This window comes from Lampris incognitus, chromosome 6 (genome assembly GCF_029633865.1).
Source record: "Lampris incognitus isolate fLamInc1 chromosome 6, fLamInc1.hap2, whole genome shotgun sequence".
Classification (NCBI taxonomy): Eukaryota; Metazoa; Chordata; class Actinopteri; order Lampriformes; family Lampridae; genus Lampris; species Lampris incognitus.
Window position 1 is genome coordinate 61,049,361 of NC_079216.1, and position 27,429 is coordinate 61,076,789.

The 27,429-nt window shown below is 53.5% G+C and overlaps 1 protein-coding gene across 1 annotated transcript in view; it reads right to left on the reverse strand.

Moving 5' to 3' along the window:
• The window catches only part of LOC130114248 (transient receptor potential cation channel subfamily M member 1-like), a 50,431-nt gene that overhangs the window by 8,934 nt on the left and 14,068 nt on the right, over positions 1–27,429 (reverse strand). Inside the window, exons 2-14 of the mRNA XM_056282063.1 lie at positions 9,159–9,235; positions 7,560–7,758; positions 7,266–7,479; positions 6,508–6,632; positions 6,221–6,392; positions 5,200–5,374; positions 4,900–5,023; positions 2,914–2,986; positions 1,363–1,463; positions 871–1,050; positions 420–554; positions 274–324; positions 33–173 (exon numbers count right to left, since the gene is read on the reverse strand). Of these exons, the coding sequence (XP_056138038.1) occupies positions 33–173; positions 274–324; positions 420–554; positions 871–1,050; positions 1,363–1,463; positions 2,914–2,986; positions 4,900–5,023; positions 5,200–5,374; positions 6,221–6,392; positions 6,508–6,632; positions 7,266–7,479; positions 7,560–7,758; positions 9,159–9,235 (1,767 nt within the window). The remainder of the gene's footprint in view (positions 1–32; positions 174–273; positions 325–419; positions 555–870; positions 1,051–1,362; positions 1,464–2,913; positions 2,987–4,899; positions 5,024–5,199; positions 5,375–6,220; positions 6,393–6,507; positions 6,633–7,265; positions 7,480–7,559; positions 7,759–9,158; positions 9,236–27,429) is intronic.

Here is a 27,429-nt window from a genome sequence, read left to right on the forward strand (position 1 = left end):
CCGAATCACACAAGTCTTTCACCCGTGCGTACCCTTTTTAGTCCATATAGGTTATTGTAGAGGTTACGGAAGGCCTTCCTGGTGTAATTGCTCCTGTAAGCACCACCCATGAGCAGCTCCAACACCAGACCAATATCGATCAATGTGATCTGATAATCCGGAGGAAGATTTCCCTGCAAACATCATGAAAGGATGATTTATACAGCAGGTAGCGCAAAGTAATCCCACAACCACCTGAAATGTTAGAAATGATGCTGCAAACAGCCATCTTACCTTTTTGACATCCCTCACCACAACATGCAGCGTGTTAGGGGGGCCAAGTTTCTGTAGGATAGCATGCAGGAGTTAGAAATCGGTTGTTTTCTCCTCTGCACACAAAGAGTCTCTCGTTTTCATTTGCTGAGACGTGTCTGACCCACCGTGTTGTACAGCTCCTCTAGTCTGGGAATGGTGAGGAAGTGGTGAATGTTGACCCCGTTCTCCAGGAGGAGTTTGACAAAGTCCACTCTGTCCAACACCAGCGCGTCCATCATAGCCTGCTCCAGAGAGTTCACCTGCACAGCGGGGCGAAAGCAGTGGCCTTTACGCCGACAGTCTGCTGCAGCAGCAGAGTCCACATTTTGGGGCCCACTTCTATTTCGTCTTTACATGTTACCACCAGGGTCCATTATATGTGCACTTTAGCTTAATGTAAAGTGCATTTTATTGTACAAAATGTGTTGTAAAAGTTCAAACAATTGCTTAAAAATGCACGAGATCATACATAGGTCCTATTTTCGGATTCTGGGGGCCAAGATTTACGTCGATGGATATTGAATGTTCAGCCGGTGGATACTGAGCTATGCACCGTGAACCCCTGTCTTGTCTTACCCAGCGGATTAACTCCAGCTTCCTGGGGTCCGTCTCCTCTGGAGGTTCAGCCTTGGCCTTGCCCTTCCCCTTGCCCTTCTTCGCCCGGGTTTTGTTACGCGGGGCGCTGGCGGGGCTCTTCTGCCGCTCCTGGTTGGAAGCTGCGGAGGGGCCCGTTGTGTTGGCCAGGGCGTTTGCAGGCTGACCCGAGAAGGAGTTAGAGTGAGAGAGAGCGACGTCATCCTTTCGGCTATCAATGCATTCATCTCACTCACTGCTGTGGTTATGGGTTGTGTCAGGCGTTCTGGGCTCTGAGCGAGTCAGATTATTTGGGGGGGGGGGCTTTTGCTCGATTTGATCTTTCTGCACTTGTCACTGTAGCTTGATGGGTGGGCGGGGGTGCGCTCGGCTAGCCTCTCTTCTCATTTTATCCTCTCTGTCAGGCTTTATAAAAGTTGGACCGCTAGTGCCCCTGTGTTTGGAACAACTTGTTTTGAAATGAAAACCACTCACTGGCAAGTTGTGTCCATAAACAAAGATTTGATTACGAGCAATATCCACCCTGTTCCAGGCCAGGGCCAAACTCAGCTGGTCCGGGGCCGAGGCATTTGTGCCTGACAACACAGAAAACACAAAGAGAGAGAGAGAGATACAGAGAGAGAGAGAGAGAGAGAGAGAGAGAGAGAGAGAGAGAGAGAGAGAGAGAGAGAGAGAGAGAGAGAGAGAGAGAGATACAGAGAGAGCGACAGAGAGAGCGAGAGAGACAGAGAGAGAGAGAGAGAGAGCGACGGAGAGAGCGAGGGAGAGAGAGAGAGAGAGATACAGAGAGAGAGAGAGAGAGAGAGAGAGAGAGAGAGAGAGAGAGAGAGAGAGAGAGAGAGAGAGAGAGAGAGAGAGAGAGAGCGAGGGAGAGAGAGAGAGAGAGAGAGAGAGAGAGAGAGAGAGAGAGAGAGAGAGAGAGAGAGAGAGAGCAACAGAGAGAGCGAGGGAGAGAGAGAGATACAGAGAGAGAAAGAGAGAGAGAGATACAGAGAGAGAAAGAGAGAGAGAGAGATACAGAGAGAGAGAGATACAGAGAGAGAGAGAGAGAGAGAGAGAGAGAGAGAGCGAGGGAGAGAGAGAGAGAGAGAGAGCAACAGAGAGAGCGAGGGAGAGAGAGAGATACAGAGAGAGAAAGAGAGAGAGAGAGAGAGAGCGAGGGAGAGAGAGAGAGAGAGCAACAGAGAGAGCGAGGGAGAGAGAGAGATACAGAGAGAGAAAGAGAGAGAGCAATAGAGAGAGAAAGAGTGAGAGCACGCAAGTGAGAGAGATACAGAGACACAGAGAGAGAGAGAGATACAGACAGAGCGAGGGAGAGAGACACACAGAGAGAGATACAGAAACGGAGAGAGATACGAGAGAGAGAGATACAGACAGAGCAAGGGAGAGAGACACAGAGAGAGAGAGAGAGAGAGAGAGATACAGACAGAGCGAGGGAGAGAGACACAGAGAGAGAGAGTGAGAGTGTGCAAGAGAGAGTGAGAGAGAGACACAGACACAGAGAGAGAGATACAGAGAGAGAGATACAGAGAGAGAGACACAGAGAGAGAGAGAGACACAGAGACAGAGAGAGAGATACAGAGAGAGAGATACAGAGAGAGAGAGATACAGAGAGAGAGATACAGACAGAGCGAGGGAGAGAGACACAGAGAGAGAGAGAGAGAGAGATACAGAGAGAGAGAGAGAGAGAGAGACAGAGAAAGAGAGAGAGCAATAGAGAGAGAAAGAGTGAGAGCACGCAAGCGAGAGAGAGTGAGAGAGAGATACAGAGATACAGAGAGAGAGCGTGCAAGAGAGAAGAGAGTGAGAGAGCGAGATAGAAAAAGAGTGGGGGAGAGCGAGAGAGAAAGAAAGATACAGAGGGAGACAGACAGACAGAAAGAGAGAGAGGGAGGGAGGGAGGGAGGGAGGGAGGGAGAGAGAGCGAGTATAAAGTGTGAGGCGGTGTGTATTTGTCGGGAGATTTGTCAGCTAAGCTCGCTCATATTCAGACACCACGCTGTGACCAATAACACGAGAGAGTACCTTTCAGCAGCGCCGTGAGAATGGCCATCTCGATATCCTGCTGCCCTTCAGAGCCCATCCTGAAAACTGTTATCTGCACATGAGGGAGACATGTGGATAAAAATAACATGGTGAGCGAGCGGGGCAAGCAGGTCGAGGGTGTGATGAATATGAACTGAATGGATGGATGGATGGATGGATGGATGGAGCGGTACAAGGAACTCTCTCTCTCTCTCTCTCAGCCCTGCAGTGTGTACCCAATGATGCGACAAGCCCACGTGAAAGTCCCCTCGGCAGTCACCGTGAACAAGAAACTCAGGCCGCTGGTCTCCGACATGCGGCCTCCTGCGCCGGGGCCCTTAGCGCAGAGGCAGCTAAAGTCCCCGTCCGGCGGAGAAACGGCGCTTGGGCTGTCGAAAAACCGGGCCGCGTCCGACATAATTACTCCGTCTGGCTCGTCACATGTGCAGCAACAGTAAATAGGATTAGCTTGGCATGACTATGTGGCGTGGTGCCACGGACTTCTGAGCCGGTCTTGGGACGCATTAACAAGGAGCACCCCTGTGCAGCAGCACAGGGCTGTTGGCCACAAAGCTCGTGGTGTTCTTTCAGAGAGCAACAGACTGACTCTCGATCTCCTCCTCCCCCCCCTCCCCCCCCCCCCCCCTTTTCCTTTCTGCAGGCCGCGAGGCTTGCGTAAGGTCAAGCTCATAATACAGCTGCAAATTGCGGCTCTTTGAAATCGGCGCTGCTTTTATTGTACTTATCCCAGCTGTTCACGTCGACCGGACCCTGCGTGAGAGGATTACGCGGGGGCGAGACGGCGACACACCGAATTACCTGTAGGTTAGTCGTGGCTCTTTAGACCGCGCACGGGCGATAAGAGGCCCTCTTAGGCGAATATAAAGCGCTCGAGAAAAAAATTGGGGCTGACCGCTGGCATTGTCTGGGTCAGGGTATGAGTGGAAAAACAAAAAAAAAAAGGAGATGGTGCAGAAAAAAAAAGAGATCACAGCTGGATTTTTTTTTTTTTTTTTTTTTGTAAAAGCAGTTTTAAGTTGCTTATCCGTGTGTGCCGGGGCATTAGGCGGTGGCCCTGGTGAAATGACACCACTCTGGAGACTGAAAAAAAAAAAGGCCCTGGGTAGAATTAGCATGAGGGGGGGGGGGAGGGCGGCGAAAGAGAGAGACCCGTCTGAGGATTAGGGAAGATGGATCCTCTCCTCCATCTGTGTGACACGGGCTACCGCGGATGGGCCGAGCGAGAGACCCCTGCAAAGCAGCCGGCTCGCGGGCCGTGATCTCCCCCGCTTAGATGTATGGAGGCCGCGGATTATACGTGCCGGGGTATTACAAACTACTAATCACGACACTTACGCCTCAGCAAATCTGCTATAGATGCACAAACCATGCTGTTTATGTATCAGAGGCTCTCCATCGAACACTTTGAGGAGACCCTTTGAGCTCCGGATCTGGGGGTGGGGGGGGTGGGGGGGGGGTAATCTGCTAGCTGGGAAGACACTTACCAGCACAGGATTTCAATCAGGAGCATTGAATCAGACCAAGCACATGGAGGTAAACAGCTCTAAACTGCAGTCACATGTGCACTTTGCCGTCCGCCGCTTCACTGCTTTGCACATTATGGGCGGCGGCGCCTGGTGCGGCGTTATGAAGTTGTGAGCGCCCCGCGTGACATGATGGGAAAATGCAAAAGACCAACACACACATGGAATGAATGGCCAGCAGGTTGTTTGGAGTGATGTTTATTCAGCGGGACAAGTGGTGTGAGGAGGTGAGGAAGGAATGACGATGGAGATCAGGCTTGATACCGTTCCACAGGTTTTTTATTCGTTGAAACACACAAATACTGCACAAGACAGAGAAACAGCAGCGGCTTTAGCGGCTCGACGGGTTTTCTGACACATGTGGTGAAGATCTGATTACTTTCTTAGTGGTGTGAATGCTTGATGATTGCGTGCTCATTTTTTGGTTTATCAGTCTACTCACCAGCTCTCGTTTCTTCATGCATTCCATGACCATGAGAAGGATCTGCTGCGACTGGCTCTTACTGTAATTGAAGGTCTTCTGAATGGTCACCAAGAGCTGGTCTCTGACATCGTCGTTGACAAAGCTGGAAGGAGAGACCCGTGTCAGGCTCGCCATCCCACCTCATGTACCCGAGCCCACGTGACCTATGTGACCCGACCGACCCGCGCACACCCCGGTAGCTTATCATTGCGGCCCGTGTGAGGATACATGTGACTTTTGGAGAAGAAGAAGAAGAAGAAGAAGAATCCAGCAGCTCACCCTCCGTCCTCGGAGAACTTATGCGCGAAGGAAATGATGTCGGAGGCTCGACCGCTGCCGTCACACACCACCACGGGAATCGGGGGCTCGTCCCGCAGGCTCTCAAGGGCGATAGAGATCACGTTGGGACCGCCCTCCACGATCAGACAGACCAGAGGGACACCCTGGCCCAAACCTGAAAGACATTGAGGAAAATTGCCGTTTATGACCTACCTGTTTGTTTATCTGCGTGTCTGTCTGTCTAGCCGCATGTCTGTCTGTCTGTCTGTCTGTCTGCCTGTCTGTCTCTCTACATGTCTGCCTGTCTGTCTGCATGTCTGTCTGTCTGCCTGCATGTCTGTCTTTCCGTCTGTCTGTCTGCCTGTCTGTCTCTCTACATGTCTGTCTGTCTGTCTGTCTGTCTGCCTGTCTGTCTGCATGTCTGTCTGTCTGTCTGCCTGCATGTCTATCTGTCTGTCTACATGTCTGCCTGCCTGCCTGCCTGTCTGTCTGTCTATCCACATGTCTGTCTGCCTGCCTGCCTGCCTGCCCGTCTGACTACATGTCTGTCTGCCTGCCCGTCTGACTACATGTCTGCCTGCCTGCCTGTCTGTCTGTCTGTCTGTCTGTCTGTCTAATTGCATGTCTGTCAGTCTAACCATCCATCCATCAATTCCGTGACTGAGTTTTAAACAGTACACTGGAATGTGGACGGGGACATGTTGTGGTGCATCGGCTTGAATATTGATATGACACTGACCATGTAAATGGGAGTTGGTGGGGGGGTGGTGGTTGGGGGTTGGGGGGGTGGGGGTGAAGTCAGTGGTGACAGCTGAGCATCCCTTTGCTGTCCCTGCCTTATCACAAGCCCCAGGCATAGGATGACAAAGGGAAACCCACAGGTCACAGAGGCACTCTCCGTCCACATGTTCGCACGGGGGGAGGGGGGGGGGAGGAGGGGGGAGGGGGGAGGGGGAGACAAGGGTGGTAGGAGGCAGTACTGACGCGCAGTCCGTCGCCCGCCACGCTCTGCCCGACTTACGCGTGTTGATCTTCTGCAGGCAGATGTGTTTCTCCAGCTGCCGCCGGAGCTTGACTTCCGAGCCGTACTTCCCGCAGGTGCCGTTGTCGGTCAGGATGAAGTGGGAGTGGCTGTTGTTCAGCACAGCCAGCTTGCTCAGCGGGTTGGACATGGTCTGGTAGGGCCTCGTCACCTGGGATCGAGAAGAGCGTCACGGCTCAAGCATTTGGAGATCGACTACGAGGGGCCTTGTCTTGCGGGAGACTAAGGGGGGGGGGGGGGGCGGCGGCAATGCTTCATAGTCTTACTTCTTTTCCAATAAGGTCCTCTTTGTTTTCCAGGATCCCCCACGGGGCAATTCCGATAGCACACACCTTCCCTCGGGACTTGGAGGAGTGGTCCTTTAAGGCGTCCCCCACGTGCCGGATCACACCTGAGTTGTAAAGGGGCGAACATGGCAACATATACGTGTAAGCGAGTACGTAAGGCCGCATCGTGGGCCCGACTCCCTGTGACTAACCGTGCAGAATCCGCGCTACTTGCATCTGCAATGGTGCAATTTGTGATTTTCTTTCCCCAGGAGGCGTAATTACAGGGCTCAAACCTGTGACACGGGGCGGTTCGGATCCCCAGGAGATTGCGGAACGGGCGTTACGTAATGGGGGGGGAAAAAAACAAGTAATCGTCTAACGTAAAAAACGAGGCCACACTCAAAAAGCAAGGAGGCTTTGATAATATTTAATGAGATTAATGAGAGACGGGGGCGCTTTCAGCCCTCTGCCGTCATCACGCGGTGTCCGCGGGGGGGAGGAACCGCCTCTGTCCTTCGCAGGACGTGTCGCTTTGGGACGATTCAGCCCGAGTAATGAAAAAAAAAAGGAAGAAGAAATCATACCGCAGCATCGCCGAACCGGCACACGAGCGGCAAAGACGGACATGTCCGAGACCACGGTTGGAAAACTGTGATACCCGCCAGGTCCGTCTCTGCCGAACCCGTTGTCCCGTAAGCTGCTAAGCGACCGTGAGACAGACCCCACAAACGGTACCTGTAAGACGAGGGACGTACCGGTGTTGACTCCGCCGGTGAAGATCCAGGCTCCGGTGGTGACGGCGGCTTTGATCAGGCCTTTACCGAACACCTGCTTGAGCTTGGGCTGGAGGTCAAAGTTCTGCAGGCCTCCGTGCACCGAGATGAGCAAGGTGGGCAGCTCCAACTGCCAGTCCTTCACCATCAGGTGCAGCAGGTTGTCGGGCTTGGTGTCGTGGGACACCCGTATGTACTGTGGAGAAAGAGGCGGGTCAGGGTGCGGCTCTGCCAAGTCACGGAGCCAGCTCGGTGCAGATCCTAAACTCCACTCACCATGGCCTTGTTGATAAATCCTCCACCCTGGAACTCGATGATGCCGTAGGCGTCCGTCGGGAAGGTCCTGGTGTGCTTGATCACGGACCACTTCTCCTGCGGGGTCTCGATGTGCACCAGCTGGTTCTCCTCGGAGGGCCTGCCGCCCGCCCCGGGGGGGACGGCCACGTGCTGCGCCGTCAGCTGACCGCAGGCGCACCTAGAGACAAGGCAGCGTGTCATGCGGCGGGTCACCAGTTGGGTTCTGGGTGGTACGCCATGTGACACAAAACGCCTTCCCCGGTGTCTAGGCGCCGGACTGGGAACATGTATGTAACCCCCCCCCACCCCCCCCCCCACCCCTTTGAGAAAACGCCGCCACGGTGCTACGGTAACGACGAATGACAGACGAAGATCAACGGCCGGCGGTGTCCAGCCCGGGGGGGGGGGGGGGGAGACGCCTCCGTTTGTTAAGCGGATTGCCCCGGGGCTCTTTCAAGCCCGCGGCTGTCTCTGGGAAATACGTCCCCCCCCCCCGGCACCTCCCAGCCTATTCTGGGATGGGGTGACAGTCATGTGCCACAGTGCACTGTAAAAAAAAAACCCATCTTTCTTTTTCATAATATTGCAGGCTGCAATTTACAAGCAGACGTGTTCGCAATTAAATGGACCAATGAGTCCATAATGATAAGTCATAGTAAGTCATAATAATAAAAATAATAATAACAATAAGTCGTAACAACAACAGTGATAATGATAACAACAGTGATGATGATAATAAGCAATAGTAATAATAACTGATAATAATGATAATAATAATAATAATAATGATAATAATGATAATAATAATAATAATAATGATAATAATGATAATAATAATGATAATAATAATAATAATGATAATAATAATAATAATAATAATAATGATAATAATGATAATAATAATGATAATAATAAGTCCCTTTGGATAAAAGCGTCTGTTAATGAAACTGTAAATTGTACTTGTGAGCTGTAACGACCGGCTGGCTTCCAGTTATCTCCCTTGATTTGTGTCCACTGTCACCCTTGCTCTCTGCCCCCGTCTTGAGGATTTTACAGTCTTTACACAGTAGAGCAAGTGTGTGTGTGTGTGTGTGTGGGGGGGGGGGTTGGGTTGGGGGGGGGTTCCTATTTCACCCCATTGCAAAACTGCCCCTGACCGAGCAATGCCCCTTAAGCTCTTTCGCAAGTCCGCTCTTAGCCGTCCGGACCCGGCGACTCGCTCAGGCCCGGCGAGCGGAGGGGTGGGGACGGTTAAACGGACGCCGGTGCCGTCATACGGTCGGTTTCCAGAATGTTCCGTCACCCCCCCCCCCCCCGTGTTTCAAACCCACAAAGGTCAGAACTGAGTAACCACACGTGGACCGGGTGCCATCTGAAATCAAGTGGGACATGTGAAAGTGTGCAAGTTGTTTTTTTAGATGGTTTTCTTCTGTGGTGTACCAGCCTGCAGTATTACACCCTGTACCCCCCCCCTCCTATACCCCTGGATGTATTTGAACCCAACCCCCCCCCCCTAACTCGTGTGCTCCCCACATCAGGGGGCCAGGGAATTACCGCCGGGGGAAGTTTTGGGATTACCTGGTGGGGTCCCTGCTGGGGAATATGTGGCTGCATTCCCTCTTCTGAAAGGTCCTCTCGATCCACGCCCTCTGGCCCTGGAAGCGAGGAGAGGATTTAGACGTATTAGTTTACATCGCCGCGAACGTCCCTCAAAGGGTCGCCCGGCGGATCGCCCCCGCAGGCGTCCGCCACAGCTGGAGCAGATGTGCGGGGTAGAGTCCCCTGCAAGTTGCTCCGTATTTAACATGTTCACCATTCCCCAATCCTCTTACCGGTAATCCCTGCTAAAAGGTGAGGACTATTTTGCGTCTTTGAGAGAGAGAGAGAGGGGGGGGGAAAAACAAACAAATAAATAAATAAATCAGCGATGGCATGAAGAGAGAGAGAGGGGGGGGGGGGGGGGAGGGGGAGAGGAGGGGAAGCGGTCGACGCTATAAATGTACGTTACTTACGAGGCGAAAGAGCAAATTGTGGTTCGTCATCAACAGATGTGAGTCACGCGGGCCAGCCGGCGAGGGCGCCCCGGCCGGCCCGGCGCCGGTCAGCGCCGGGCCGGAGAGCCGCCGGACGGACCCGTTTTGAGAGACTCGTCTTTTATAGCGGGGCCCCGGATCAGAGGCCTCGCACACGGAGGAAGCACCGCCCGCACACTTCGCCGTATCGTGCTCCCCCCCCCCTCCCCCCTCGCTCTCTGATCTCCCCCCCAGGGACGGGCAGAAAATAGCCGGACTTCAGACCGAGTCTGTCTGAGGGCCTTTGTTGATAGTAGGGACCAATTAAAACCCCGGGCGCCGGCAGCAGGCCCCTCTCTCTCTCTCGAGAGAGAGAGAGAGCACAAAACAAGCTTCACCGAGTCCCACTTTCTCTCCAAAACCGGTTCGGTACGCATGCAGCCGCCCCCCCCCCCCGTCCTCGTGCGATAAGGACAAATGCGTGTAAAAGAAGTGCAGAAAACAGGCCCCAGTTAAGTCTTGTGACCCGGGATTCGTGTTTAGCGGAGACGGCCCGGCACGGTTACTGCTCTCCCCGTTGGGCGACATGGTTTATAAGTCAAAACGGGCCACCGGTCAGTTTACTGGGGCCGTCCGGCACCCTAAATTAACAAGAGTCAGGGTCCATATACACACTGTGTGTGATACGAGAGGCACCGGGCACAGCACAGACATAAAGAACCGGCGGCCTCTGTATTCGGCGGCTAATCTGAACACCCAGGCTGGAAATCAACAAAACCCGCGACGATCCATTTACATACCCGCGTTCTGGTGGTCTGTGCGCGGCTTTCCAGTCAGCGGAGCCTGGGATCGGACGTGCGCCGCCGCCCGACTAGAATTCGCTTCGAGTTTGGACCCGTGTTCTGGTATCGAACCGCCGCGTCCCATCACACAACCGTAGCGCTGCGCCGGGCCGTACGTCCTATCCGACACCACCGAAAGACCTGTTAAAAGAGCATCATCCGCGGAGCCCCCCCGGGGAGGGGGGGGCACTTACATGTAGCCCTTCATCCCACGCGTCCTTCCAGATTAGATCCTCCGAGGGGGGGAACAGAGGAGGGTCGGCGTCCCGCAGGAGCAAGCGGGCCGCCGCTGCTCTCCCGGCGCCGCACTTGCCGGGTCCGGCGGGTCTCACCGACTCCCGCAAGACATGAAGTTTCTCCACTTTATGAGGGCCGGTTAATATGATGAGCATGTGAGCGGGCTCTTTGTTCGCCCGAGTCTCATGACTCCAGTTCAAGGTAATCCTTTCGGGAGTCCCATGACCCCCTTCTCCTTGCCCACAGGGTATTTTCATCCTTTGCTTTAACAAGGCACAATAAATCTACTTTGATAGCTTGCCTCTAATCTCCAATATCTAAAAACTATTTTTTTCCAACCCCCACCCCCCCCTCCCCCACCCCCTCACGCTCGGTTCGCAGTGTGGAGGACTTGTGTGAGAGGGCCACGGCTGTGTGAAAAGGGTGGCCGGAGGGGGGGGGGAGGGGGGGAGAGAGAGAACACCCCCCCCCCCAAAAAAACCCAATAGATTCCGCTTCAGTAAGAGGCAGAAAGAGGTAGAGGAGCTCCCCCGGTTTTCCGTCTGAAAATGTCCACCCCCTCCAACTACTTTGATTTCAACCCAATTTGCATAATTGGGAGAATTGGACGCGGGCATTCTTTTGGAAGGCGCCTTGGTAAGAGATGACTGGTCTCCAGTCGGGGGCAAGGTCAGTCGATGCTAATTGCAGTTAATCTCTATTTCCACCGGCCCTGTTTTTGTCGGCGGAACAAAAAAGCAGCAAAGCGGCAGTGAAAGGGGCCTTTCAGCGTCCTTTAAATGTGGCTTTACAGCTTCGGTCGCGTCACACGGATGCGCGTCCTCGCACGAAGACAGTAAGCGATCTTGTGTTAGCCGGGGAGAAGGCCTCCGACGCGGGGGCCCGATCTGGATCGGTCGCGGCCGTGCGACCTAAACCCGGGTCCGACCGGGGCTCTCGGCAAAGGTCGGGACGGTTTGGGTATCGGCAGGCTTCTCTAAGGCCGTGCCTGTTGAAAAGAAGGCCGCGTTCAGGCCAGATCAGTTCAAAACCGGGGTCTACGTCACATCATTCGAGACTTCACAAGGCCGTGCACCGACAGAGCCTCCTCCTTCACCAAGACCTCTGCAACACGAGTCCGAGCCCCTGCAGGAGAGGCTCGGGCTTTGGGCTGCCGAGGTGGCAACGGAAAGCGCCACATCTTGGCCATCCACTCAGAACCGGCTCTGTGTGAAACGGTGTTCATAAGTGCTCCTTATATGGTCGAAGCGAGCAGCCGAGGTCCGACTGTAACTCGGAGGGGGGCGAGGGAGGCGGGGGTGGACTGGAGGTCGAGCGAAAGGGAGCGAGGGCTCGGGTCCCCTTCACCCGTTTCGGGCCAGCTCCGGTAGGGAATCGCACGTGGGCCGCCGTCAATTATGGCCGGGGGAGACAAAGAGCGTTTCCAAAAGGGTTCGGCCGGTATGACGCAGTTATTTCAGCTTACTTAAACTCATTATCCGCAGCAATTAAAACCCAAACCCAGTCAGCGGCCAGCTGCCTCGTTCCAAAGGCCACACAAAAGCACTTACAGTAAAACCTTTAAAAACGTAGACTTAGATGCTACTGCGGGACCGGCTCGCGGTGCGCCGGGCAAATTAAAAGGACTTATGGCGTTACCCGGCGACAATAAGCAGCATTCATGGCGGGATGGGGAGCTCTCTGAGGAAAATAATCACCGCTAAAGACAAAAAAGGCAATTGTGAGCCAAGAACCAAAGTCCTAATTGCTGAATTAGCAGTTGGATTTCCAACGCCAAAGGGAGGCCAGAGGAAAACACAACGAGCGTTCGGCTGTTTCGCGAAACTCTGCGTATTACGCACAATATGAGGTGATCGCAACAACAAAATAATAAGAAAATGCATTGCACACAGAGGCTGTTTGACACCGCCGCAAACTTAAAACCAACCAAGATGTCTTCAAAGGCCAAACCCCCCCCCACCCCCAAAACCTCCAACAGCTTCTTTCCCTTTTCAGTTTCCTGACGCCGTGGTTATTAAATCATGGTTATTTTCAACCTATACACCGAATCGCACAAGCGGCGTTTGTCTCCTAACATACCATGAAGTGGACTCACATGGCCCCGGTCTCCTGACCCGCCGCTCGGCGAGGCCGCGGCCTCGCAGCCAATTCGATTTGGCGCAGCTATACCGGCTGCGTATGGCTCCCAGTCCCCGGCCACCGTAAGGGCAGACGCGATGGACCAGGGGTCCCCAATTACTTTTCACGGCGGGCCACTTTTAGGGCCACTTTTAAAACCACGGGCCACTCAACCTCCATTTGGTGTCGATACGCAAGTGAGGTTGGCTGGACGAGCCCACCAGGGGGAAATGCGGGGTGGAACTGATAGTTACAAGGTAGCATTTCTTGTTGGATTGATTGCTGAAATTATGTTTGGAATAGTGTCCCCAAACAAAATGTGTAGAAATACCAGAAGGAAGAAACACTTTTTTATTTCCCAAAATTTTTTTTTAAAAGGTTTATTTATTTATTTATTTGGTAGGGAAATAAAAAAAAATTCTCCCTTATGCCATTTCTCCAAAAATTCTCGCGGACCATAAATCAACCCGTCACGGGCCGGACGTGGCCCGCGGGCCGCCTATTGGGGACCCCTGCTCTGGACGTATATGGAAGTGCAAGCTAGTGCTTTTTTAATCAGAGTATCTCGCAGCCTTGACAGGGCATCGGCGCACGCCGGCCACCACGTCCGGTCCGATTTAGCGCCCTTTTCAGCGCAGCGCCGCAGGAGATCAGCAGCCCCCCGTTCAGCGCGCGGCCCGCTACATTGTAGCGGATTCGGGGGGGGGGGGACGACGCAACCACTGGAACTGCCGCGGCCGGGAAGCGAACCCGTATCGCCCGCACCGCAGGGGACATCGCTAACTGCTCGACTAAAGGGTCAGACCCGCGAGCCCGCCGGCGGCCCGCGTGACCTCTTATCCGTGCGCGTTACACTACGTCATACGGGCCGCCACGGGTTGTTCCGGATGTCGCAGTGAAGACGCTTTGCAGATAGCAGAAGCCCAAACCGGCACAAGCGAAATGGATCAGAAAGGATTTGGGGGACCTGCGAGGAATGCGCTGTTGCTGGGGGGGGGGGGGGGGTGAAGATAAAAGCAACTAATTGCTCGGCTTTGGCGTTGAATGGCGTCGCGGCGGTTCGGGTTTGATGCGATGTGACAGGAAGGGAACCCGCGTGGACCACGTTGCCGTTTAAGAAAAAGAAAAAAAAAACATTTCCCAACTCAGAGCCGGTTGCATGTGGACCGAATTCAAAAAACAATAAATTCAAAAATGTTATTTATTTATTTCTACCTGAAGGGGGGGGGGGACATCTGCTCTTATTCGTAGTAGGCGAGGCCATACACAAGCCAGCTGGTATTCAGAGACCTGATCGCCATTGGCCCCTGAAACTAGCTGCTTTCAGTCGGGGGGCCTGTTTGTGAAAGAACTCATTGTCCCGCCGGGTCTTAAAATCCAGTTAGCGATCACATGAGCGCAACATGTCGCTGATTATCCCCAGCCTCGACGCAGTCATAAGACACGCTTTAAAGCCGTTGGGGCTTTTTTAAAAAACTCTTGTCAGTGCAAAGGCAATAAAAGAAATCTACCATAATATTGTAAACTCCTAATAAGACCCACTGGCCGGTCGGCTAGAGCAGTGGTTCTCCACCTTTTGGGGGTCCTGGACCCCCTGCGTATTTTTGATCTACCCTGAGGACCCCTCCACCTGATCTTGGGGGAGGGGGGTTGCAATTTGATAGAAACAGTAGAAACTGCGTTTTAAATTGCATTATAGCATTTAGTCACTCTTTGGGGCAAAAATAAGAGCTTTCAGTTGTAACTTAGATATAGTTAACAAAACAGAATTCTTATGCAGTAACTTTCAGATATATGTAACAACAGAATTTTTATGCAGTAACTTTTAACAATGCAAACGGGAGCGAGATCTCTTATTAAAACACAATAAATTACACTTGTGAAACAGATGTAATTAGAGAAAAAAGTCCTGTTACCCTTTATAGTTTAGGTAGATAAAGGTCTCAGTCACATTTGAGTGAAATAATCCTATTTCTATAAATGTCATAGGATCTTTTTTTTTTAAAGATATTTTATTTTCACGGACCCCTTGCAATTACACCACGGACCACTAGGGGTCAGCGGACCCCCGTTTGAGAAACACCGGGCTAGAGGGTCTGACCCTTTAGCCGAGCGGTCAGTGACGTCGCCTTGTGATGCAGAACACGTCGTATCGAATCCCGCACCGGGCGAGAAAATAAGTGGTTACACTATAATAGATGAATAAAGTATAAACCAGCCACCTACACTGGCAGCAGTGCTACGTACCCGTTGGCGTGCTTATCCTGGCACGGGATCAACGCAGCCGGCCACGGAGGTTTCTAATCGCCTCTAACCAAATAAGTTGAATTTGCCCGGCTTCTGTCCCATGATGCCTCTCTTCCTTACTTCTACCTCCGCGGCACGAGCGGCCAGCTGCACTTTGCAGGGTTTGACGCGGATGGAAGCCGTTGTATGCAAATACCGTCAGGCCCTCGTACGCCTCCGTCGTTCCCCCTGAGCCACGACCCCCCCTATCCTGCAGATTTTCATTGTAACCCTGCATAGGTAGCCCCGCTTGCGCTTACTCGACCAATCATCTCGCAGCACTTAATTATGCAAGGTGTGCAAACTCTGACATTCATTGCTGATTGGTTGAATAACTATAAACAGGTACCTATTCAGGGTTGCGAAGGAAAGCTGCAGGATAGGGGGGTCGTTGAGGACTGGGTTGAGAAACACTGACTTAGACTATTACAACATGTCAGCCGGTGGATTTGACAATACCCCACGTAATGTGAGCCCTGCTGGGGAGAATAGGGCTGCCCTGAGGAGTATTACTGACTATTGTCAGATGCATCCGCCATGTCATAATGCTGACATGATGGCTGTACTATAATGGCATCAATTCCTCCTAGCATGCAGTGATGCTGCTGTACATTTCAATTATGAGTGTTTCTCTGGATAATTAGATAAGTATGCGTCATCGGTTGATTGTTTCGTGCCTTGCTATGTTCATCGTGGGTTTATTGTCTCTTGTCACGCCTCTATTTTGTCTTTTTTTTAAGGACAAGCGAAACCAGCGGCGCGCATAACGGCGATTCAAAACGACACTCCTATATTTCAACCCACTTAAACACGAAGCTGTGCGCCGATGACGTGACCGGCTCGCGCTTTGGCCGCCGCTGCCGCTCACTCTCGCGTGCTCCTTGCAAGATGGAGGCGCTAGGAGCGGTCCGCTGTAGTTCCCGCGTGCTGCTCTGTGTGTGTTGGAAGTAGACACGTGCGTGCAACACCGCACATAACATGCATCTTTCCTGCTTTAAAGGACGTATAAGCAGACATTCCGCAATCTGGCGCGGTTGCTGGCCTCCGGACCGGGTCCATTATGGAGGATTATAAACTGCAGGGCCGCGGTGAGTGCCTCTTGAAGCCTGCTCAGCTTCAAACGTCCCCCTTTCCACGCCGGCCCGGGAGTGCAAGGCCCACACGCTTACAAGTCTCCCTTCTGACCATGTGCTCCTCTCTCACACTCCTCCCGCCCTCGCGCACCAGCAGCTGCCTCACGAGGCAGCCCCCTGACTCCGCCGTGGTGTGAGCCACGTAGCGCGGGTCTCAAGATGGTGGCTTCCTATGCACTATGGGTAGACCAGTGTCACGGCTCCGGCTTTGGGTGGCGACCGTGCAAACTGATGTGCAAGCACGCATGAATCTCGTGACTGTAATGAGTCACGTGTACTGTATGCAAGAAAAATAATAATATTTTTTTAAAAAAAAGTTATTAAGTGCACTTGCAAGTGCAGTCACCAGTCCTCCTGCTCAAAGGAGAAAAAATGCGTACCTGCAAAACCTCTCAACAGAATAATTCCGGTCAGGCTCGACTGAAGAAAAGACCCTGCAAAAGGGGCACATTCAGTCTCACCTGTTGAACGAGACAACCGTCGATAAGAGTTCAAAGCGCCGGGCTTACCTTTTGTGAGCCGGACGGGGTGCGCTTGAGGGAGGATCTCCTGAAGGTGCCACCGGGACCTTTCGTTTCCATGCTGGAGACTCGGGCGCGACAGAGAACCGGATCATCCGGGTCGAGGTTTGTGCTACGGCGGCGAGAGCGACGACGCTAAAGAGACATCAAAAGCTGTGGGGTGCCATCTGCAAGAAGCGAACCATCACCGCCAGCCCTGTAGTCCCAAACCCGAGGGTGGGGTGGGGGGTGGGGGGGTTGGAGAAGGGGGAGGGGGGGGAGAAACCTAGCAAAGTTGCACCACTGCCGAGCATCACAGTGCTCCTCTTCCCTCTCTGCGGCTCACTTGCTGACTGACCAAGATAGAGATCCCCCCCCCCCCACCACCACCACCACCACCACCACCGGGGGGGGGGGTATAAATCACTCGATGATAACTTGACACATATACCCCCTTTCCTCTGCCCGGACATCCCATAATCGGGCTTAATGCCGCCAGCTCTTGGAAGCCTCGCAGTCTAATGGATGCAGATTTAATAAATGGTTATTGAAGGTAAATCCACTTTGGCACACTATACGGCGGCCAAAAAGGGGCCCTTTGGAGAGCCCGTGAAAGCTGCGGGAGTGGAGTCAGCCGTCTCAGGTCCCGGGGCTAGCCCCACCTCGGCACGGCCGAGTGTGCAGACTGGTGGGACAGACCGAGCGTCGTCCCCCCCCCCTTTCTGAGACGGAAAGAGGGGCGAGAGGTGTAACGCTGGTGCGGCCAACGGCTGTAAATTCCCGAAGAGGGATTGCGCTTGGCTCAGAATACACCTGTAACATGCCCCCCCTCCTCCCCACCCAACCTACCCACCCCCACCTACCTCCCTACCTGTCATAGTTTCAACTCAAACCCCATCCTCGTTCGTTAACCTGTATGGCTGCCATGCTCTCTGGCATCGTGCGCGGCAGAAGGCCTGCACATAATAATCCCTTATTTCCACTTTTGTAATGGCAAAAATGTGGACGTACAATCACATTTTATGCAGCGCCGCCGTCATAACGAGCCGCGCAGCCCCGATTTAGCGCGACTTGCCGTTAAGTGTGGTTAAGTGTTGGGAGTGTTGCGTAACGCCGCGTGGAAATTAATGGAAAGGGGGGGGGGATGAAATTCTGAAATCTTAATACCACATTACTGCTGGCCTGGCCTGGCCTGACACCTGATGGCAAATGCGCTCTAATTCATTAACAAAGGGAGGGGGGGGGGGCTCGGCATGTGGTGGGGAGGAGGGGGGGGGCGAAATAACCCCTGAACGCAATCAGTGCACGACGAACTGCATTACGGTAATGCACAACTCATCACCCTCCGCGACCCCTTCCCCCCTTCCTCCCCTGCCTGTCATGTAATAGCTGTTGCAATGCTCAAGCTGGTCGCAGGACGGGACGTTTGCGCGCCCTTCCAGCTCAGGGGGGGGGGGGGGGGATCAGAGGCAGCTGGGCAGAGCTCGCCTCGGGTCGGGAGTCGCTGTTTCGGTCGTCCTCTGTTTCCAGAATGTTCAGATAGCGTGCCCTCAGAGCAACCGGTGCAGGGTTAGAAAGGGATTATAATTAGTGCAAAAAAAATTAATAGCAAAAAAAAAACAAAAAAAAAACAGTTTCCTGGTTGCAGCCACAGCACACAACCCCCCCAGCATAGCACAATGGAGAGACAAGGTCAAAAATGTCTTCATCATGGAGAAAACCACAGCGGGGGTGGGGTGTGTGTGTGGGGGGGGGGGTTACGGTTGAAAAGAGACAGGCTTGCTTAAAAAAAAGATGGTCACCGTCAGCACAGGCAATGCCAGAACTTGAGTCACCTCTAATTTTTTCCCCCCATCCTATTTATGTTTATTTGTATTTTTTTAGTCCTATTGCACTCGTTTCTTGCTTTTTCTTTTCTTTCCCCCCTCAGGTGTGTGCTATATGTGTGCTATATATGTGTATGTGCTATGTAAATTACTGTTAAAACAAGTGTAATTGTATACATATCCCCTTCAAGCTGCCAGTTCTTTGTGATGTGTTGAATTAAAAAAAAATCAATTCAAAAAAAGAAGAAAGAGAGGGATTCAATTCAATCCCAATTCAGATGGGAAATGTAAGAGATGCAGCGTCTCCCTCTAGTGGACATTGCGTGTAACGAGGCTACAGGGACGAAAACTGCCGCCTGAAGGCCTTCTCCACATTTGCACGGAACAACAAAAAGAAGAGCACTCCGTCACACAGAACAAACACACTCCTGCAGAATAACACACTGAAGACACAAAACCCAACACCGGCTGAGCGAGTTGTTCCGACCGGGGCGACAACAGAGGGACGAACCTGGGACGGAGACGGCGGCACACCAGCTGGATCCACCGGAACCCACCGACCAAGCTGAGGCCCAGAGGTCACCTGCTACGGACCACGAAGACAAGATGGAGGAGTCCCTTTGAACACCGTTTCAAACCACTGTTAAACGTCTCCGAGACAACAACAGCAACAACGCAGGATGGAAGAGTCCCACTGCCTTGTTTCACTCCAGCCGCGTGTCTGGGCCCTGTCCCCCCCCCTCCCCCCCTCCCTCCCTCCCTCCCCTAAGAATGGATAATGCCTAATTTCCCCTCGTAAGCAGACACAAATGGGCTTTATCATCTGTGCGCGTCAGTTGAGGAGATTACCTGCCCCTGGATGGAGGCGGTGGGCTCGGAGGCCCAGACGCGATGGGTGGGGGTGGGGGGGGTGGGGGGGGGGTGCCAGCGGCAGGTAGGCTCAGGAGCCCCTCAGAGCACACAAGGAAAAAACAAGTGCACGAACCCACACTGCACACCGTGGGGGTTTTATGAGACCTGGAGACAGAGCCGAAGCGTCAAATATCTTTAGCAAACAAGATTATCTAAATTAAACACACACACACACACACACACACACACACACACACACACACACACAGGCACACTGTTAATACCCATGTGTTATTATTTGAAATACTTCAGCCACATGAAATTAGCTGAAATCAGATTTTTGGAAATGTCCGTAATCCCTTTCGGTTTTAATCTACACCGAAAATAACTGGATTTGGTCCCGAATGGGGTCAGCTCAATTAGGCCTGTGTGGACGTGTACTGGAGGACATCACCAGAACATGTACCGCCGACCCAATCCTCACTGACCCACCCATTTACGGCACATACAGGAAGCTAACCTGTAAACAAAACAAGTGTCCTATTAGTGGTCACCACAGCAAGAAGGTGCCGGGTTCGAACCCCAGGCCGTCCCGGGTCCTTTCTGTGTGGAGTTTGCATGTCCCCCCCCCGTGTCTGGGTGGGTTTCCTCCGGGTGCTCCGGTTTCCTCCCACCATCAGAAAGACATGCACGTTAGGGTTAATACTCCTGCCCGTGCCCCCGAGCAAGGCAGTGGAAAGAAGAGCTGGAGTTGGTCCCCGGGCGCTGCAGCCGCCCACTGCTCCTCTATACAATAGGATGGCTTAAATGCAGGGAACACATTCATTGTGAGAATAAAATGTCTAATAAAGTGTCTTTCTGTGCATAGATACTAACAGATGTAGAGTCTGTGATAGAAAACCCAGTTTGTTTATTTACAATTTGAAGTGGGAAAAGATGTTAAATCAAAACCGAGAAGATAAAAACGAGTGAGAAGTGCAGAGTTATGCTAGCGCTGCTGTCCTGATGGACGGCTCTCACTGTCGAGGCCTATGGAGGTTACGTCTCACTGCAAATCTTCCCCAAGTAGGACAGAAAGGGTCCCACCACTCACCTTATGAAGTATTTCAAGAGACACTTTGCTGTCTTCAGCTTATGTACCTGTTTATTTTGAGACGCCGTGTAACCCACCTGCCTAAACTTGGGATTATATATTAAATACTCCCTGCTAGCTCAAATCCCCATCCTGGACCAGACGGGTCGATGCTGGGGAGGAATCCCCCCACAGGTCTTTTCCACTGTGGCCCTCAGAGCATCACTGTGCATAGATTTACTGAACATCACTGGCAGCCTGTACCGCTTTTATTAGTCAACATCCAACGGGGGGGGGGGGAGATCCCGGGGTAGACCCCAGGGTAGACCCGGAGGAGACCCCAGGGTAGACCCAGAGCTCACTGGAGTGACTACGTGTCCAATCTGGCCTGGGAACGCCTTGGGATCCCCCAGGAGGAGCTGGAGAGCGTTGCTGGGGGGGGGGGGGGCCCTGGAGTGCCCTACTTAGCTTGCTGCCACCGCGACCCGACCCCGGAGAAGAGGCTGATGATGAAATGACATGACATGACATGACATGACATGACATGACATGACATGAGACGTTACACTGTTTTGATATTTTTTCTCTCGATCAACAACTTGCAGTAATCAGTATAGCTCACAAGAGGGCGCTAACACACGTTGTATTTCTAACCACAGGCGACGCGACAGGCATTTAGGGGTCGCGCTTGTGTTTTTGACGGTTATTATCTGGAATGTCACTGCCAGAGCCACGTAATTACGACAAGTAATGTAATTAAACAAGTCCTCGTGTTCTGCAAGACTCCCCCCCCCCTTTAGCCCCTCTGTGTCTTTCCCACTCCGCCTGGCCACTTGTGGCAAGCCCGTCTTAATTGTCTCACTGCAGACGATTGGGAGTTTTGTTTTTGTTTTTTTTGGTAATCAAAAAATACAACAACAAAAAAAGCGTGTGTTGAGTTTCTTGAATGAGCGCGTTGTGTTCTGTTTGTGACCTCTGCTTCGCGCCGAGCCCAGCGTGCTCTCTGCGTGTTGACGGGTGACCGTTCATTTCAGATGTCTTCCGTGACTCATCTCGTCCCTGGAGCCAGATGGGATGTAGACAACAGCTGGAAAGCAAGTTAGGGTGGAATGGCTTTCACATGTGATACCGAGCACGGCATGGGGGACGGCGTCCGGGACCAGAGACCTTATCTCACCCACTGCACTTCGCTGTGCAAATCCTTCTTTATTCCAGGGAAGTGGCCACAGCCACTGCCCCAGATAAACCCAGTAAGTACCAGAACCTGCAAGCCCCCCCCCCCCCTGCAGAACCTGTGCCTGACCACAGTGCGGCTGAATACAGACCCCCTGTGGAGCCGAGCTGATAGTCTCAATCCCTCCTGCTTCCTGTGGGTTGCGTTAGCATTAGCAACTGTTTCCTGCAGCAGCAGCGATGGCGACGGTGGGCAAAGTTGGGGTGAGTCCACTGAATTGTGTCGTCATAGCTACCCGGTCTGCCACGAAGATCAGCCGGATAAGGCCTTGGTGTCTCGGGTGGGTTTAGCACCCCCTCGTTTTGCAGCAGCAGCAGCAGCAGCAGACGGGTGGATGAGAGCGGGTCTTCCTCAGACGGAGATGTTCTGCGATGCTGAAGGCCAGCCAGGGCTGCACAGTAACTCGCTGCAGGACTCTCGGCGTGAACGCCGCCTCGCCATGTGGTCACCAGCTCACATTTTCTCACAAGTGTAAATCCGACAGAGTCCTCTTCCATGTATATAGGCGGTGTTCTTTATAATGTATGAGCCGTCCAATGCTTTGCGGAAAATGCAGCTGTGCAATAGGTACACACGGAGAACCGACCTTATATGCACTTAAATCCTTTTATTTCTTATATTTCTTTTATCCTCCTTTACTCTGCATTTCCCCTTCCTTGTTATTGTGTCACCATGCTCGGTGCACACAGCGAGGTTCTTGGAAACTCACTTGTCGTAGCAAACTGATTCTGGTTTTGGGGGGGGTCTTTGCATCTATGTTGGTGTGTTTTTCCGGAGGTGTGCGATGTAACGCCTCGAACGACACTTGGGCAACCGACGTTTCATCCGCAGGCGAACACGCACGGGCTGAAATAACAGCTCAGAAGGCTCTCCGGCGGCTCGCTGCGAGAGGATCGTGTCGGGGCGAGTTAGTTCCCGGCCCCGGCACGTCCGTCATCTCTTCATCTCTGCAGAACACCACAGTCTGGTGTCCACGGGAAGAAGACGCAAACTCCGGCAATGGCGAGGCGGTGCCCAGACGCAGATAGGGGAAGATCCCTGTGAAATTCAAACCCCCATCAACCGAGTTCTCCAGCTACCGGTGGAGGCCGGTGGACGGACGGTGGACGGACGGTGGACGGACGGTGGACGGACGGCGACTGAACCGTATGAACCTCTCACACTGTGGGATCGCCCTACTGACGGCGAGAATTAAGAATGAACACCACACCCTAGCTGGAGCAGAGAGACATCTATGATTTGTGTCTGAATACAAGCAGCTGCCGAGAACAAACGGAAAAGTCATCTGTGTGTGCGTGTGTGTGTGTGTGTGTGTGTGTGTGTGTGTGTGTGTGTGTGTGTGTTTCTGACTTGCTGAGCCGTTCCAGCGTTGTTGTGGCTCCCTTGACGATCACAGCAACCCAACCAGTTTCCACACAGGGTGATGGATTTCTTGCAGACTTGTTGTTGTCTGATGGGTATTTGGGTGCAGCCCAAGTGGTAAAGACGTGGACACTTGTTTTCCCTCCACTATCTACACATCCTCCTCCCACTGACAACAACACAGTCAACGCCCATGTCTGCACTCTGGGGCCTTCAAAGAAGGGGATCTATGTGCTGATACACACAGAGACCTTTTTGCCTTTGGTTGGGCGGCGCGGTGGTTAGCGCAGTCGCCTCACAGCAAGAAGGTCCTGGGTTCGAGCCCCGGGGTAGTCTAACCTTGGGGGTCGTCCCGGGTCGTCCTCTGTGTGGAGTTTGCATGTTCTCCCCGTGTCTGTGTGGGTTTCCTGCGGGGGCGCCGGTTTCCTCCCACAGCCCAAAGACATGTAGGTCAGGTGAATCAGCCGTACTAAATTGTCCCTCGGTATGAGTGTGTGTGTGTGTGTGTGTGTGTGTGTGTGTGTGTGTGTGTGTGTGTGTGTGTGTGTGTGTGTGTGTGTGTGTGTGTGTGTGTGTGTGTGTATATCTTGGCCCTGTGTGATGGCCTGGCGGCCTGTCCAGGGTGTCGCCCACCTGCCACCCAATAACTGCTGGGATAGGCTCCAGCATCCCCACGACCCTGAGAGCAGGATAAGCGGTTCAGATGGAAGGATGGATGGATGGATGGAAGGATGGATGGATGGAAGGATGGAAGGATGGATGGATGGATGGAAGGATGGATGGATGGAAGGATGGATGGATGGATGGATGGAAGGATGGATGGAAGGATGGATGGAAGGATGGATGGATGGATGGATGGAAGGATGGATGGATGGATGGATGGATGGATGGAAGGATGGATGGAAGGATGGATGGATGAATGGATGGAAGGATGGATGGATGGATGGAAGGATGGATGGATGGATGGATGGATGGATGGAAGGATGGATGGATGGATGGATGGATGGATGGATGGATGGAAGGATGGATGGATGGATGGATGGATGGATGGATGGAAGGATGGATGGAAGGATGGATGGATGGATGGAAGGATGGATGGATGGATGGAAGGATGGATGGAAGGATGGAAGGATGGATGGATGGATGGATGGAAGGATGGATGGATGGATGGATGGATGGATGGATGGAAGGATGGATGGAAGGATGGATGGATGGATGGAAGGATGGATGGATGAATGGATGGAAGGATGGATGGATGGATGGATGTACATAATAACTCGGACATATCTTTCCATGTGCGCGTCTGAAAATCTCAAAGTCGACAAAAAAAAGAAGCCATTTTTATCGTCTGCATGAAAACAAAACCTGTGCATAGAAGTTTGGGCTCACGTCCTCGACAGAGCTGCTACGAGGTCAAACGAGTTATGGGACACGAACACACCCACCCACCCTCCCCCCCGGGTGCACAGACGCCGGTGGGGCTAGCCCACCTACACGGACCCCCGGAGGAGGCATGGCGGCGACACCAACCGCCGTTGCTCACGGTGAGGTCAGATGTGTCGACCCCTGAGCGGCTCCCGGCAAGGCGCCCTTCATATTTCACCCAGTCACCTTAGCAAACACGGCCTGCAGGCGGGGGTGGGGGGGTGGGGGGAGGCACCATGGACAGGCCGCCAGGCCGCCATATTTAGTTTGAAATTGAAAGGTTCGTATCTTCGCAGTAATAATAATAATAATATCTGGTTTGTCACGGTGTCGTGCGATATTGCGGCTCTAATTGCGATGAAATATTTGAAACCGGGAGGCGGCGAGACAAAGTCCCTTGTGGTCTCCTGAGACACCACCCTCCTTCCGCCCAATTCACAGACGGGCCCCCCTCTCTAGAGGAGGCAAGGTGCAGGGTAGGTGACGTGGTCATCACGGGCTCACCTGGACTGATGAGTGTCAACTGGACACAACGGTGTCACGCCGACCGGACCAGAATATTACCCCCTTTCCTTCTTTCAACCCCCCCTAATCACCGCTGCGGGGGGGGGGTTAATTCTCTCCAAGTAGAGCTGTTAAGTTTAAAGGCCGGTGAAATTACACAACTCTTGATTTTCTTTAATATTGCAATACATGTCCCAAAAAATTATAATAATAATAATAATAATAATAATCCAAAAAAAATGAAATAATTTTTTCCTAATTTTTCTTCCCGGTTGTATCCGGCCAATCACCCCACTCTTCCGAGCCGTCCTGGTCGCTGCTCCGCCTCCTCTGCCGATCCGGGGGGGCCTGCAGACTACCACATGCCTCCTCCGGTAGGCTATATGTGGAGTCGCCAGCCACCTCTTTTCACCTGACAGTGAGGAGTTTCACCAGGGGGAGGTAGCACGTGGGAGGATCCTTGCTATTCCCCCCCAGCCCCCCCTCCCCCCCTGAACAGGCGCCCCGACCGACCAGTACACACACCCGCATCTGGCTTCCCACCCGCAGACACGGCCAATTATGTCTGTGGGGACGCCTGACCCAAGCCAGAGGTAACGCGGGGATTCGAACCGGCGGTCCCCGTGTTGGTAGGCAACGGAATAGACCGCTACACCCCGTGAAATAATCAAAATGTAAAACGTTTTCCCGACACCGTCCAGCCATAAAAGCAAGCGATGTGAAACGACAAGGGGTTTCTTCACCTCCGCCAAGGCCCCGGCGACCAGCCCCACGCTCCGTCTCGCTCCCCGGGCTGCAGGGCGGCGCCTGGGCCGGCGCCGGATGAGGTGAAGGAAGCGTTCTCTGACTGGGAAGGCCAACGAGGCAGAAATACGACGCACGATACAAACGCCGAGGCGCTGACGCGGAGTCCTATTCTCTCCAAATGGCTACGGGGTGGGGGTGGGGGTGGGTGGTGGGGGGGTGGTGGTGGTGTTTCACGTCTCTACACCGGAGTAGCGCCGCTCCGCTGGCAAAATGAAGATGCACTGGAGGGATGGAGCTAAAAGGCCTGACAGGCTGCAGCGGGGCCTGGGGCTGACAGGCTCGGGGCAGCCGTGTGCATGCACATCTGTGTGCACCGTAAGCTATTCCTGAAAACCCCCCCTTCTGCGGGGGGGGGGGGAGGGGGGTCGGGGGACAGACGCGCATTCCACGAATGTCCCAGTTGACACAGCTAAACGGCTACCGAGGCCTCGTCTACGTACCTCCGTTCTCCCCCTCGGCGAACACATGCCGATTCCACAGCGACCCCCCCCCCCCCCGGGGGGGGCCCGTGCGAAGGTTAACAGCGGATCCATGCGCCGCCCCCGAGGTTGTAAAACGGCAGGGCACGTGACCCGCCGCCCGCAGGTCAACTCCCGTTTCCCGGCGTGCCTCGCTTGACGAGCGGCGGCGTCTCGCCTTGTTGGGCCGAGCGTCATAAAACCCCCTTGTTTGCAAAGGCGGCGTCTTCGCCATCAGGAGGAGGCCCTTGAGCTAATCCCTTTCCCCAGGGGCAGTAAAGGAGCTCGGGCTCGCTAAAGGAGGGGGGGGGGTGCTTTGAGGACACACACGCACACCCGCTCAGCTGTGTAAACTCGCAGCGTCGACTCTGCATCCAGCGGACGGAGCGGCCAGATGTTGGATACAGACCCGCGAGCTCTGTTTTTCCACAACCCCGTCATTACCTTTCAAGGGGACTGACACGGAGGAGGGAGAAGAAAACTGACCTGATGTGCCCTCGAGAAAACGCGTCTACGAGGTGCAACCCTACACCCCCGGTTAAAAACAGCTGGCTGCACAAAACACCGCGGGGCCGCCGACCGACAGCTCGCCGGCAGGAATCACGGCCCCGGATAGCAAAGCTGCTGTGGCCCGGGGCCCGTCCCGCGCCGACACTTTCATCCGGCCCACATACCAGCGTGGAATGACGGCGCTGGGGCGGTCCGCTCCCGTTTGCCAGATCTGGGCCAGAAACCGAGCCATAGCAATGCCGCATGTGCCACATATTTGCCAAAGGTGGGCCATATTTGTTTTGTGATATTTGGGCCGTATTCGCCGTTCGCCACACGGGGGCCACTTCAGGGCCACATCCGGATCACATGTTGCCCAGAGCAATGCAACCTTGCCAGAAAAGGCCCACATCTGATTTGGCATATTTGGGCCGTATTTGCTATTATACATGTGGGCCACTTCAGGCTCACATCCGTTTTGCCAGGGCCAGAAGAAGGCCGTCAGTGCCGCATCACTGCCTGAAGTGGCCCGCATCCGGGTGCTGTCTGGGTGGCCAATCACAACGGCCGTCGGGCCAAGAGGTGCGATGCGTCTCTTAGAAGGGCCGCCTCGGGCCCCTACCGCATTTTAATAAGTGTAAACGAATATCAGCATAGGATGTAATCTCGCCAAATCAATAGCCACCGCCGCC